The sequence below is a fragment of the Mus caroli genome, unplaced genomic scaffold (assembly GCF_978045245.1).
Source record: "Mus caroli unplaced genomic scaffold, Mus_caroli_1 scaffold_10, whole genome shotgun sequence".
NCBI lineage: Eukaryota > Metazoa > Chordata > Mammalia > Rodentia > Muridae > Mus > Mus caroli.
Window position 1 is genome coordinate 44,679,994 of NW_028227265.1, and position 13,981 is coordinate 44,693,974.

Below are 13,981 nucleotides of genomic sequence, written 5' to 3' on the forward strand. Positions count from 1 at the left end.
CAAGGCCAGCCTAAGCAACTTAGTGGGACCCCATTTTAAAATAAAAAGTGAGTCTGGGCGCCATGGTCCTCTACCCCTGCGTGGTGTATAACCGTGGGCCCGAGAGCACTCTTGAATAAAAATCCTCATGCAGTTTGCAGAAAAAAAAAAAAAGTGAGTCTGGACATTGTGGCTGATGTCTGTTATCCCAGTACTTAGGAGGAATTCAAGGTCAGCCTCAACTACCTAACAAGTTCAAGGCTGCCTTGGTTATAGTAAAGTGTTTTAAAGTTGGGCATGGTGGTACATGACTTTAATCCCAGCTCTTGGAAAACAGATGCAGGCATATCTCTGTGAGCTCCAGGCTGAGACTCTATCAAAATGGGTGTTGGTGCTGGAGAGCTGGCTGCTCTTTCTAGAAGACCTGGGTTTCAGTTCCTAGCATTCACATTCTCAGTCACAAACACAGTAACTCCAGTTCTAGAGGACCCAACACTCACATCCGACCATCATGGACATGCGGCATGAGAGTGGTACAGAGATAGACACGGCAGAACATGCACACACTTTAAAACAAAATAGAAATAACAAAAGCCGTAAAGAAGGTTTGGTTCAAGAGCCCTTGCTGCTCCCGGGATGACACAGACTCTGTTCCCATGCCAGAGGGTGGAGGTTGAGTGTGAGCCGGGGGTATTCAAAAACATGTGTAACTGCAGATTCAGAGGACCCAGTGCCTCACTCTCCCCAGGCACCTACACTCAAGCTGTGTTCTGGTGTGTGCACACAGGCGCGCATGCACGTGTACACACACACGTGCACGCATGCACGTGTACACACACCGTGCACACAGATACACACATTTATACAATTAAAACGAAAAGGTAAAGAGGGAAGCTGGTTAGGGATACAGCCCAGGGTTAGCGCTTGCTTAGTATGGGAGAGAACCTGGTTTCAAGTCTCAGTAAGGTTGAAAAAAAAAAAAAAGATAAGAGACAACACCCAAACTGCCTTTGGGAACAATGATGCTTGTGCTAAAAACAAGACAAGGATGAGCTTTGCATGTTGGTACACCCCTTTAATCCCAGCACTCGGGAGGCAGAGGCAGGCGGATTTCTGAGTTCGAGGCCAGCCTGGTCTACAGAGTGAGTTCCAGGACAGCCAGGGCTATACAGAAAAACCCTGTTTCAAAAAAAAAAAAAAAAAAAAAACCAAACCAAACCAACCAACCAACAACAACAACAAAAAAAACAAACAAACAAACAAAAAAAAAAAAACCTAAAAGCACCGGGCAAGAGGACTTCGGTAGGGGACAGGGGTGGAGGCTCAACATGGGAGAACTGTCATGTTGGGTCTTGGCTTTTGTTAGATGATAGGACTGCGACTAAGAAGGGGCAAAACCTACAGCAGCCTGAGGTGGAGCCAGGGTGCAGGGTGCTGTAAACTCATCTGGCATTGTAGCAAATCCAGAACTCTGGGCGGAGATTTGAAGAATGGGGGAGGGGGGAAGGGAAAGTCTAGGGAAGAGGGTGTGGCGAGGACATGGGTTTGGCTGGGCTCTGAGGAGGCGGCGGTTCTCCAGCCCGCTCCGACAGGTATCACCATGTGAACTCCTATGATGAGGACGACACCACCGAAGAGGAGCCCGTGGAGATCCGCCAATTCTCCTCCTGCTCACCGCGCTTCAGCAAGGTGCGCCGAGCGGGACTTGAGCCTAGAAGGTCTTTGGGCACTAATGTCCCAGGCATCTGAGGTCTCAGTTTGGAAAGTTAGAGAGAGGTTGGGAACTAGAGAGTTGAGAGGTCTTGTTTGGAGGACGAGTTGGAGTTGGCATTTGGATTGGCGTGAGAGTAGGGGAGGGCCAAAGCTGTGCAAAGCCTTAGCAGTACTGAGCAACTGGAAGGATGCCTGGTCCAGCCCGGAGACGTATACATAGGAATTAGGGAAGGCCTATAAAACCGGGCTAAGTAGAGCAAGGCAGGCTTAACTTTGCATGAGGTCTCTTGAAGGTGCAGAGAATTGTAGAATTGAGCAGGCAGAAGACAGAGCGCGGTTTGCGCCCTCCGGTTGCAGAAAACTGATTGGCTCCCGTGCGAAGGCGTACTCAAGCACCTCCCACTCTGCTCTTAGGTGTACAGCAGTATGGAGCAGCTGTCTCAGCACGAGCCTAAGACCCCCGTCTCAGCATCTGGGGCCAGCAAGCGGGACCCAAGCGCTAAGGGCCCGGAGGAGAAAGTGGCCGGCAAGAGGGAGGGACTGGGTGGCCTGACTCTGCGTGAGAAGACCTGGAGAGGGGGCTCTCCAGAGATGTAAGCAGAGCTATAGAGGGGCTCGAGGGCGGGGCCAAATGGGAGTGTTCCTGCTGATCTGGTTTTCTCCGTGCAGTAAGCGCTTCTCAGCGTCTGAAGCCAGTTTTCTGGAAGGAGAGGCCAGTCCCCCGCTGGGAGCGCGCAGACGTTTCTCAGCACTGCTGGAGCCCAGCCGCTTCACTGCCCCTCAAGAGGATGAAGATGAGGCTCGACTCCGCAGACCTCCTCGACCCAGCTCCGATCCCCCTAGCTCACTGGACACACGCGTCCCCAAAGAGGCAGTTCAAGGAGAGGGCACGTCCACCCCCGGGGAACCCGAGGCCAGTGAGTGCCTTCTCTAGCCTTTTCCCAGTTCCACGGGCGATCTATTGAGCATCCTTTAAATGTATATAGTACAGTTTATGCAAGACCTCACGCGCTATTCATGCACCTATCTGTGAGTATTACCACTGAGAAGGCCTGCAGGGGTCGGGGAGGCTCAGGGGCAGAGCCCCTGCCTAGAATCGTCCTGTGGAGGACCTGAGGGCGTGGCTTAACACCCAGAATTTAGATTTCTCTGTCTATCTCTATCTCTCTGTGTCTTTCTCTCTCTGGAGCACCCAGGGTTTGGAGAGATACCCCAGTGGTTAAAAGCACTTGCTGCTCTTTCAGAGAATGCAGGTTTGGTTCCAGAACCCACAGAGTGGCTTTCAATCATTCATAGCTCCAGTTTCAGGGAATCCGACACCCTCTTCTGACATTGCAGACACTACACATACGACGCATATACATACATGCAGGCAAAACACTCACTCATAAAAATAAATATAAGCCGGGCGTGGTGGTGCACTCGGGAGGCAGAGGCAGGTGGATTTCTGAGTTCGAGGCCAGCCTGGTCTACAAAGTGAGTTTCAGGACAGCTAGGGCTATACAGAGAAACCCTGTCTTGAAAGACCATAAATTGTCAGGAGACACAGAATGAAAGGCTGAGAGTGTGGTCTGGAGATAAGAAGCAATGAAACCTCAACATGAGAGGGTTGGATAGAGATGGACTGCAGTGGACTAACTCTAACTTTCAGGGACACAGACACACAAAAGAACTACTTTTTTTTTTCCTACTGTAACTGAGTATCATAGACTTTGTAGTTTATATATAATAAAAACCTACTCAACTCCTGGCAAAAAAAAAAGAAAAAAAAAAAAACAAGAAAAAAAAAAAAAAAGACCATAAATAAATAAATAAATAAGAGCACTAAACCAAGAGTGGTGGCACACACGGTAGCCCCTCATTTCGGAGGTCACCTCTCTTGAGTTTGAGGTCAGCCTGGTCTACATAGAGAGTTCTAGAATAGGCAGGACTACATCCTGAGACCCTGTCTACAAACAAACAAACAAAAGAACACTCACTGTTCTAGGCTGGCATTTGGCCAAACTGAAGGGTAGTGATGCTTTCCCTGTGCCAGAGGTTATGTCACAGGTATTTGTGACCTGCTCTGTGAAGTTCAAGGAATAATAACAGCACATGAAAGTCCCTGACCTGATAGCTCTTGTCCTTTGCAGCTGAACGCTCACATCCAGGTGACCTCGGCCCACCCTCCAAGGATGGAGACCCATCAGGCCCTAGGGCCACCAACGACCTGGTTTTGCGAAGGGCAAGGCACCAGCAGCTGTCTGGGGACCTTGCTGTGGAGAAGCGACCGTCTCGAACTGGGGGCAAAGTTATCAAGTCGGCTTCAGCTACAGCCTTGTCAGTCATGATTCCTGCAGGTGAAGTGGGGCACCACACACCAGGGAAGAGGGGCTCCCTGCAATTGTGGCAGGAAGGTTGTTTGGCCTCAGGGTGGAGTAATGAAGAACCTGCTCTGGGGCTTTAGGAGCAAGGAGCAGATCCTGGGACAGGAGTGTGAGGTTTGCCCTTATCTCTAACCATCGTGGTTTTGTGCCTGCAGTGGACCCACATGGAGGCTCACCCCTGGCTAGTCCCATGTCCCCTCGATCTCTCTCCTCCAATCCATCCTCACGGGACTCTTCGCCTAGCCGAGACTACTCACCAGCTGTCAGTGGACTCCGTTCGCCCATTACCATCCAACGCTCAGGCAAGAAATATGGGTTTACACTGCGAGCCATCCGTGTCTACATGGGCGACTCCGATGTCTACAGTGTTCACCACATTGTTTGGGTGAGTCTCATAGGCTCATAGTCTCACAGCAGTTACAAAGCCAAAATGGTCCGAAGATACAAAAGGTCTTTGGTTAAAGATAGCCAAGAGAGGGGGTGGGGCCATAAGTAGCTTATCCTTCTACCAATGGGCGGTATTAGAGTGGGAGGTGCGCAGACAATGAATGAGGGGGGAAAGGAGCCTTGGGGTGCACAGTGCAGTTTGGATGAGATTTCTCTTTCCAGTTAGTTCTCCAACCTCAAGTTATTCATCTATGCAAAAAGGAGACGAGTTATTACCACTTCATAAAAAGTTAGCGCAAGAAAACGTGGATCTGTCCGAACAATCTTTCAATGATGACTCTGTTGGTTTACAGCACGTGGAGGAAGGAGGCCCAGCCCAAGAGGCAGGGCTCTGTGCTGGGGACCTCATCACTCACGTGAATGGTGAGCCCGTGCACGGTACGGTGCATCCTGAGGTAGTAGAGCTGATCCTGAAGGTGAATGTAGGGGATGGGCTTCGATGGGTGGGGGGTGTGGACCAGGACCCAGCAGCCACTAACAAATGAGTTACCCTCCCTTCTCCCAGAGCGGCAACAAAGTAGCTGTGACCACCACACCCTTTGAAAACACTTCCATCCGGATTGGGCCTGCCAGGCGCAGCAGTTATAAAGCCAAAATGGCCCGAAGGAACAAAAGGCCTTCGGCTAAAGACGGCCAGGAGAGGTGGGTGGGGCCATAATAGCTTATCCTTCTACCAATGGGCGGTGTTAGAGTGGGAGGTGCGCAGACAAGTACCTTAGGGAAAAGAGCAGTATGGGGGTGGGGTGGGGAGCGGAAGGTTGGGAAAGTGGGAGGAGCCAAGAAAGGAAACTATTTTAAAGCATTTTGAGTGAGCCCTTGAGCAGGTTAGACTTGTTTCAACAGGAGTAGGAAGGAGCTGAGATAAAAGCTGGGCAAGGTGGTGCGTGCCTTCAGTTCCAACAGTCCCTAGTCCTCAAGGTTCAACAACATTCCACTCTACTGTTTAAAAACAAACAAACAAATAAAATAGCTGGTGAGGTGGTGGAGTCAGGCAGAGCTCTTGAGTTTCAAGGCCAGTCTGGTTTATAAAGTGAGTTTGTAAACAGTCAGGGCTAAGTCTATAAAGTGATTTTGAAGACAGGGCTATGTAGAGAGAAGCTGTCTCAAAGAACCAAAACAAAAGGTTTCTACCAAGTAAGACTGTCCCATGTGGGATACAATCAAGCAGACCAATTGGGTACCTCTGTAATTCCAGCGCTTGGGAGGTTGAGACAAGAGTAACGCGGGATTTTGTTAAAGGCCGGTGTGGACCTATGTAGTAAGGAAAAAAGACAAGAAACACAGCCAGATAGTTTTTAATGATGTAGGCGTGTTACTACAAATGCATCTTTACTTTCAGGATTTCTATCAGTGAATTTGCACAACTCACCTATGAGGATTCTAGACCATATAACCATATGGGAGTTACGTAGTGTGGGTATTTGGAAATGGTTATATATGGGGCATGACTGTAATTTCTTCTCTCATAGATTGGAAGAGTTAAGGGGGAGGGTGTGTGTGTGTGAGTGTGTGTGAGTGAACCCAGATCTTCATACCACCGAACCACCTCTCCAGATGAAAGAGAAAAGGCTTATTTATTTTAATTTTAAAAATATTTTAATTATGTATAGGTTTGTGTCTGATTGTGGATGAGCCTCTGAAGGCCAGAAGAGGGTATCGGTTGGATTGCCTAGATGCTAGAGTTACAGGCATCGTGAGTCAGCCGAGCGTCTAACAGAGGCGCTCAAGAGCAATATACCCTCTTAACCAACTGTCCATGGCTCCAGCCCCAAGAGAGCAGCTTTGTTTTAGTTTTTATTGTTTTAAATTTGTATTAGCATTTTGATTGCTTCTGTTTATGTGTACTCCATGTGTGCCTGATGCCTGCAGAGGCCAGAAGGGGGCGCCAGATTCTTTGGAACTAGAGTTAACAGGGGTTGTTAGATGTCACACACATGCTGAAAAGCCAATTCTGGTCCTCTGGGAGAGCAGCCACTGTTCTTAACTGCTGACTCATCTCTCTAGCCCCAGAGACAAAGGGCCGCATGCCTTTAATCCTTGAAGAAGCAGGGTGATCTCTGTGAGTGCAGAGCCAGTCCTGTCTATACAAAGAGTTCTAGGGTAGCCTGAAGTACATAGTGACCCTGTCTGTGAGAGAGACAGAACACAGGGGGCAGGGCGGGGGGGAAGGAGAGAGAGAGATTTGACCAGGACTTGTGTGCTGATTTCAAGAAAGGAAGTGAACTAACCTGTAAAGTGGGCTTGCAGGGGAAAGGAGTGTAGCTAGATGTTTGGGAGGGGCCAGAAGAAGAGGAGGGTTTTTTTTGGATGGGCTTTCTTGCATTGTACCGTAGCCAGAAAAAGAGAAGGCACGGTCAAGCAGAACTGAGCAGAACTCTAGTTCTGCTTTGATAAACGGGTTGTAGGGAAAGGGGAAATGTTAGAAAGAGGTAGGAGGTTACTGCCCAGTCTAGAACCGGGGTGGGGGTTGGGGGGACCCAGAGCTCCGGAGTTAAGACAAATACCTTTCGGTATTTGTCCTCCAGCAAGAAGCGGAGCTCTCTCTTTCGGAAGATCACAAAGCAGTCGAACCTGCTGCACACTAGTCGATCGCTGTCCTCTCTGAACCGGTCCTTGTCGTCCAGCGACAGTCTTCCGGGCTCGCCCACGCACGGACTACCCGCACGCTCGCCCACACATAGCTATCGCTCTACACCTGACTCCGCCTACCTAGGTATGTTCTGCGCCTGCGCGGGGTAGGGGACTAGGGCATTGAGGTGCTCAGAATGTTTGCACCTTCTCTGGCCTGCAGGTGCCTCGTCACAGAGTAGCTCGCCAGCTTCCAGCACGCCTAATTCCCCCGCCTCATCCGCCTCGCACCACATCAGGCCCAGCACCCTACACGGGCTGTCACCGAAACTACACCGCCAGTACCGCTCAGCGCGCTGTAAATCGGCTGGCAACATCCCGCTGTCACCTCTAGCGCACACACCATCCCCGACGCAGGCGTCGCCGCCACCGCTGCCAGGCCACACGGTGGGCAGCTCACATACCACGCAGAGCTTCCCTGCCAAACTACACTCATCGCCACCTGTCGTGCGCCCGCGCCCCAAAAGTGCAGAGCCACCACGCTCGCCGTTGCTCAAGCGCGTGCAGTCAGCGGAGAAACTAGGGGCTTCGCTGGGAGCAGACAAGAAGGGCGCACTGCGCAAACACAGCCTGGAAGTGGGACACCCTGATTTCCGAAAAGACTTCCATGGTGAGCTGGCGCTGCATAGCCTCGCTGAGTCCGATGGTGAGACGCCTCCTATTGAGGGTCCTGGGGCGACCCGGCAGGTCGCCGTGCGACGCCTGGGTCGCCAGGAATCACCCCTAAGCTTGGGCGCGGACCCCTTGCTACCCGATGGTGTCCAGAGACCTATGGCGTCAAGCAAGGAGGATTCCGCGGGAGGTACAGAGGCTTGCACCCCACCTCGCGCGACAACCCCTGGGAGCCGGACCCTGGAGCGTGACTTGGGCTGCACAAGGCACCAGAGCGTGCAGACTGAGGATGGCCCAGGTGGGGTGGCCAGGGCCCTGGCCAAGGCAGCGCTAAGTCCAGTGCAGGAACATGAGACAGGCCGGCGCAGTAGCTCCGGTGAGGCAGGCACACCCCCGGTGCCCATTGTTGTAGAGCCTGCTCGGCCGGGGGTCAAGACCCAGGCACCCCAGCCTCTGGGCACAGACTCCAAGGGATTGAAGGAACCTGTAGCCCAGATGCCTCTGATGCCTGATGCCCCAAGGGGCAGGGAGCGCTGGGTGCTAGAGGAGGTGGAAGAGCGGACCACGCTAAGCGGACCTCGCTCTAAGCCCGCCTCCCCCAAACTCTCTCCTGACCCCCAGACTCCAACCCTAGTCCCAACAAAGAATGTACCCCGCAGTGCAGCTCCTTCAGTCCCACCTGCTTCCCTCATGGTCCCAGGCACCAAGCCTGAAGCAGGGTTGAACTCCCGGTGTCCTGCTGAAGCTGTGACTCCTGCAGGCCTCACCAAAACTGGGGCACCTAGCCCTGCATCTCTAGGTCCATAGCGGAGCAGGCTTTCGGTGCTGTGCTGTACAGATGCCTGTATACATATGTACACATATAAATAAAGTGCCCGTGCTGCCTGAGATTCCTGGGGTTCACACTTCCTCTCTGGACAGGAATGGCCCTTGGCTTCTCAGAAAATAAGAAGGTGGCTTTCATTGGGGCCTTCCTATGTCCCATCCACTGCCAATTCCACACATGGTAACAGCTTTTGTAAGGAAAAGGTGTCCCACCCCTGGTCTGTGTCTTGGGCTCCATCTTAAGAAAAAGGTTACCAGTCCCATGTACAGAGTTGGTATAACAACCTCTTAGAGACATGTTGTGATGCCCATTTTGCAACAGACAGCCAGAGGTTAAGGCACTGTTAAGGTCTCCAGTTAGGAAGGGACTGAAGTGGTATTAAGATTCATAGCTGGGACAGGGAGTGTGGCTCAGCAGCACGGTACTTGTGTCCCATGTGGTAGGCCCTGGGTTTAACCCAACAGACACACAAACAAATTCAAGTCAAAACTAGTTTCTTGAGTCTTGTCTTTCTTTCTTTCTTTCTTTCTTTCTTTCTTTCTTTCTTTCTCTCTTTTCTTCTTCTTTTCTTTGAGACAGGGTTTCTCTGTGTTGCCCTGACTCTCCTGGAACTCTCTGTAGACCAGGCTGGCCTGGAACTCAGGAGATCCACCTGAGCCGGGCAGTGGTGGCACATGCCTTTAATCCCAGCACTTGGGAGGCAGAGGCAGAGGCAGGCAGATTTCTGAGTTTGAGGCCAGCCTGGTCTACAGAGTGAGTTCCAGGACCGCCAAGGGTACACAGAGAAACCCTGTCTTGAAAAAACAGAGAGAGAGAGAGAGAGAGAGAGAGGAGAGAGGAGAGAGAGACCCACCTGCCTCTGCCTCCCAAGTGCTGGGTGAAGGCTAGTCCTTCCCCTACCTGGTTAGACTTCGGAGTCTTAGTCCTTTGCTCCGGTGGCCTTCAGTCAGCTCCCCTCTATACAGGGTTTCCAGTCTTTCACCAGGGACTGGAAGGCCTTCCAAAAGGAAGGCAGTTGGGTGCATACTGTGCCCCCACCTCGGTGTGTCTCTGCTTTGTTCCTATTCATGTCACCCACACAGGCCCAGGGCCCTTGAGGGGCCACACACCATTTGGAGTGGTCCTCTGTGGCACTGAAAGTTGGTCCAGATGGGCCAGGGAATCCTGTTTGAGTCACATCCAGAATTTGATGGGCTCCAGAGCAGTTGGAAGGCAGGATGCCTGGAGAATTTTGCCAGAACTGGACCTGTAGGTTGGTGCCAAGGGCTTCTGCCAACCATCCGGAGTACAGGTCTGCCGGGGAAGGAAGGATGAGGTGAGGGACACTGGTGCATTCCTCGGTACGGCTTCCTACTCAGCTCAAATGTCTACTTTTGGAATGACGTGAACCTAAACAGCCCCTATTAACAGGTCAGGTCACTCTTCAGGTTACACCTGCAGTCCTAACACTCAGAAGCTGGAATAAGAGGCTCCCAAATGGAGTCTAGCCTGGAATGTACAGAGAGGTCTTATACAAAAACATAGGCTGGGCATGGAGGCTCGAGCCTTTAAAGTCTGCGCTGAGACAGTAGAGGCAGATGGCTCTCTGAGAGTTCCAGACCAGTCAGGGATACACAGTGAGGGCCTGCCCCCGCCCCCAAAGGGAATCCTTACCAAACAATTGTGTGTTATTTCACAACCCACTAAGGGAACCCTTAATATCCTAATTTTTCAGATGAGCAAACAGGCTCAGGTCGTATCGTATATTACACATCCAGAAACCAACATTTGAACCTAGGTCTGTTGGCTGACTTCAAACTTCCATCTCAGCCCCCACAGTGCTGAGGTCACAGATATGTATCACCCGCCCAACCCGTCTGCTGGCTGTTTACTGCTCGTAGTTATTACTGTAATATGACTCCCAAAGACATCTGGGCTCTAAATGCGATTGCCCGCAGGCCTGGGGATATTAGGGACCCCCTTCTACAACGAAAGTGCTCTCCCCCCACCCCTCAACATCAAGGCTTACCATCTCCAAATTTTCCAAATTTGGCAAAGCTCTGGAAGGTGGCCCCAGCTTGGGAAGTGAGTATTACACTGCTATTCCAGGGCTCACGGAGGACATGGCGGTTCTTGATCACCGTCTCTAGGTCAGGTAATTTCTGAGCGAAGAAGCCTTCCAGCTTGTGGTCATAGACAAGGGGATAGGTGTAGGTTAGCTGCTTGCCTAAAAGACAAGGCGAGGGAGCCCTGTGAGACTGGTTCCTCAAAGGAGTTTGAGGCTTGGCTTTTCAGTGATTCAACTCACCAATCCTTGCAAACTGAGTGAACGGGAGGGACACACAGAGTAGGGTCTGGCCGAAGGTTTGAGCATTAGGAGGCCAGGTGTATGCACCAGAGGACGCAGGGGGTGGGAAGCGAGGCACGCTGTGGACCAGCCAGAAGCCCCCTTCTTGATCCAGGAGCAGGACACCTGAACCAGAAGGAAGAGGTCAAGCTAGCTCACCTGCAAGCAGGAACAGGGCCTCAAATGGCTGGGGTCTTAGGGCGGGAAACGGAGGTCAGTGGCAGGGCAAATCCCCACCCTTCATCAGGCCAAAGGTTAGTTAGGGTAAACTTTACAATTCAGGGAGGCTCCACGACCACCAGTCCAAGCCTCTCACCCTTCGTATGCCCATGGCCGGTAGAGTCCCGAGCTGAGCTGGATTTAGGAGGTTGGTCGTTGTAGAGTAGAAAGGCCAGCTAGGAGAATGCACAGAGGCTATGTAACTACCCTCCCTTCCCCGTGGGACCCACCACAGTGTCCCGGCCCGGGTTCCGACAGCACTCAAGTCACCTGGCTGGAGTTCTTTCGGTACAATGGCTGCAAGCTGCGGCCCACGGCTCCCTCCGAGCTGTTGATGTACCCTACACCGTCTTGCCAACCCTCGGAGTTCTGGTCCATGTATTTATACGTCAGACCCCTTGGAGTATCCCTAGACCCGCTGTGAGCCGGCAGCTTGTATACCACGAACCTGGAGGTCCGGGGAGAGAAGGAATCTGAGGTTTTGTGGATTCCCGCGCCGGTCCCCAGGCAGTGTGCGGGGGACAGTACCGCAACTACTTACTTACCAATCCACAGGCTGCCCGGAGTCCCCATAGCAGCTCAGGGCTTCGGCAGGGACCCACAGCAGCGCAGCCAGAAGCAGCGACCTCGGTGTTGCCATGAGGCGACAGCAATGGACTCTGAAAGACCCGGGTCAGCCGGGTCACGAGATTCAGATTAACTTCCCCTAAAAACCGAAGAGATCTGGGTCCCGGCTTCGCAAGGGTGGAGACGAAGCCCGCCAGGCCCGATACGGAGGCGGGGCTTCATATGAAGTTGTCCCACAAGCGGACCCAGCCCCCTCCAATGTCCGCCCCGCCCCGTCCTCCGGCTTCTGGAGGACTCAGCTCCGGAAAGGCTTCACCCGTGGACACGCCTCTCCCTTGGGCATTGGCTGTCACGTGACTTCTAAGGCACTCCAACTTCTGGGGCTTTGTTTTGTTTTGTTTTTTATTCAGGTTCTGAATCAGGAACAAATCTGTCTTTCTATTTCTTTTCCATCAGTGCTCTACAACTCTTTTAACGTTTTCGAAGGTCTTGCCTGCGTGTATGTTTGTGCAGCACTTGTGTGCCTGGACCCGACCAATTCTTTCCTTTCCCCGTTCTGTTTTTTAGACAGGATCTCATTACGTGCTCCTGGCTGGCCTGGAACTCCCTGATATCTGCCTGCCCCTGCCTCTGCTTCTGGAAGGCTTTTTAAAAGCATGCAGCAATTTTAAAGAATGCAGCAATTTTAAAGCATGCAACAATGCAACAATTTTTCCTGGTTCCCCCCCTCCCCATCCTTCTCTGACCTCTTAACACTGTGGCTTACCCTTGAACTCCTGATCTTCCTGTCTTTACCGCCCAAGTGTTCAAATCACAGAGGTGCTCAAGTACGTCGTACATACGTGTAAATGCACGAGCACATGGCACAGCATGCAAGTAAAGGACAGGACAGTGTGTGGGAGCTTCTCCTTCCACCAGATGGGATTTGGAGGTCAAACTCAGGGCGGTGAGCTTGGGAGCAAGCACCCTTACAGGCTGAGTCATCTTATCGTCCCTTCTCTCTTTTTTTTAAATAATATTTTACTTTTATTGTTATTGTTATTATGTTTTTTAAAAAAGATTTATTTATTTATTATATGTAAGTACACTGTAGCTGTCCTCGGATACTCCAGAAGCGGGCATCAGATTTTGTTACAGATGGTTGTGAGCCGCCATGTGGTTGCCGGAATTTGAACTCAGAACCTTCAGAAGAACAGTCGGTGCTCTTAACTACTGAGCCATCTCACCAGCCCCTCTCTTTTTTTAAGACAGGATCTCATTGTAGCTCAGATTGGCCTGGAACTCTCAACTTTTGCTCAGCCTCCTGAAGGAATGCTGGGATTATAACTATGAGCCAGTCTCCAGCTTTTACCTTTTTTTTTTTTTTTTAATGTGTATCTGTGTGTGTGTGCCTATGCCAGTTTGCATGTATCAGATGCAGGCTGTGCAGACACCCATAAGTGTTAGATCCCAGGAGTTGGAGTTACAGGTAGTTATAAGCACTATGCGGGTGCTGGGACCTGAAGTCAGGGCCTCTGCAAGAGGTGCTTATAACCACTGAACCATCTCTCCAGCCACCACCACCCCTGCCCTCCTGCTTTTGTTTTTTGGCAAGCTCTCACTCTGTGGCCCGGGCTAACCTATAACTTACCATTCTCCAGTACCAGCATCACAAGTGCTGGGATCCCCAGTGAATGGGCCACCCCAGCTGGGTCACCCTTGCTAACTTAATCACAATGTTTTCTGCACCCTCTCCCTGTCCGGTCTGCTCATGATGCTGACCGAGGAATCACTTAGATTGTGAAAAGCCAGGACTACAGCATTTGCTGAGCACTCTTCCACAGATTTGACTATGTGGCTGGGGCCTTGACACCTGAGCCTCCTGTTTCTACCTCCTAAAGTTTGGAATTACTGGCCTGAACCACCATAGCCCTGGCTAGTTTTGAATGCTACATAAACCAGGCTGGCCCCAGCTGAAGAAATCCACCTGCCTCCGAAATGCTGGGACTAAAGGCCTGTACCACCGTGCTTTCGTAGTTGTTGTGGTTGTTGAAAACAAGGTCTCTCTGTGTAGAGCTGGCACCTGCAGTCCTGAAACTATTCTTTTTTTTTTTTTAAGATTTATTTATTTTTTATTATATATAAGTACAGTGTATTGTAGCTGTCTTCAGACACTCCAGAAGAGGGAGTCAGATCTCATTATGGATGGTTGTGAGCCACCATGTGGTTGCTGGGATTTGAACTTCGGACCTTCCGAAGAGCAGTAGGGTGCTCTTACCCACTGAGCCATCTCACCAGCCCCCTGAAACTATTCTGTAG

The 13,981-nt window shown here is 51.3% G+C and overlaps 2 protein-coding genes across 4 annotated transcripts in view; one reads left to right on the plus strand and one right to left on the minus strand.

The window, feature by feature from the left end:
* The window catches only part of Mast1 (microtubule associated serine/threonine kinase 1), a 35,071-nt gene extending 26,444 nt beyond the window's left edge, over positions 1–8,627 (plus strand). For all 3 annotated transcript variants that reach the window (XM_085843739.1, XM_085843740.1, XM_021169349.3), the window contains 9 exons: positions 1,559–1,668; positions 2,107–2,285; positions 2,362–2,609; positions 3,825–4,031; positions 4,214–4,443; positions 4,799–4,921; positions 5,011–5,147; positions 7,031–7,218; positions 7,297–8,627. In XM_085843739.1, coding sequence (XP_085699865.1) covers positions 1,559–1,668; positions 2,107–2,285; positions 2,362–2,609; positions 3,825–4,031; positions 4,214–4,443; positions 4,799–4,921; positions 5,011–5,147; positions 7,031–7,218; positions 7,297–8,552 — 2,678 coding nt within the window. In that variant the 3' untranslated portion in view covers positions 8,553–8,627. The remainder of the gene's footprint in view (positions 1–1,558; positions 1,669–2,106; positions 2,286–2,361; positions 2,610–3,824; positions 4,032–4,213; positions 4,444–4,798; positions 4,922–5,010; positions 5,148–7,030; positions 7,219–7,296) is intronic.
* Positions 8,628–9,048: 421 nt separating this feature from the next.
* On the minus strand, positions 9,049–11,970 carry Dnase2 (deoxyribonuclease 2, lysosomal). Its single transcript, XM_021169351.3, has 6 exons — positions 11,662–11,970; positions 11,387–11,564; positions 11,214–11,292; positions 10,859–11,023; positions 10,580–10,777; positions 9,049–9,864 (listed from the first exon to the last, which is right to left on the minus strand). The coding sequence occupies exons 1-6, from the start codon at positions 11,754–11,756 to the stop codon at positions 9,518–9,520; spliced, it is 1,062 nt and encodes a 353-aa protein (XP_021025010.1). The 5' UTR covers positions 11,757–11,970; the 3' UTR covers positions 9,049–9,517.
* Positions 11,971–13,981: the final 2,011 nt, after the last annotated feature.

Coding starts and splice junctions, on each gene's coding strand:
- Dnase2 (XM_021169351.3), bottom strand. CDS start 11,756: ATGGCAACACCGAGGTCGCTGCTTCTGGCTGCGCTGCTGTGGGTCCCT. Junction 11,024..11,213: donor CGGCCATGGGCATACGAAGG/GTGAGAGGCTTG, acceptor CTTCTGGTTCAG/GTGTCCTGCTCCTGGATCAA. Junction 10,778..10,858: donor CACTCAGTTTGCAAGGATTG/GTGAGTTGAATC, acceptor CTTGTCTTTTAG/GCAAGCAGCTAACCTACACC.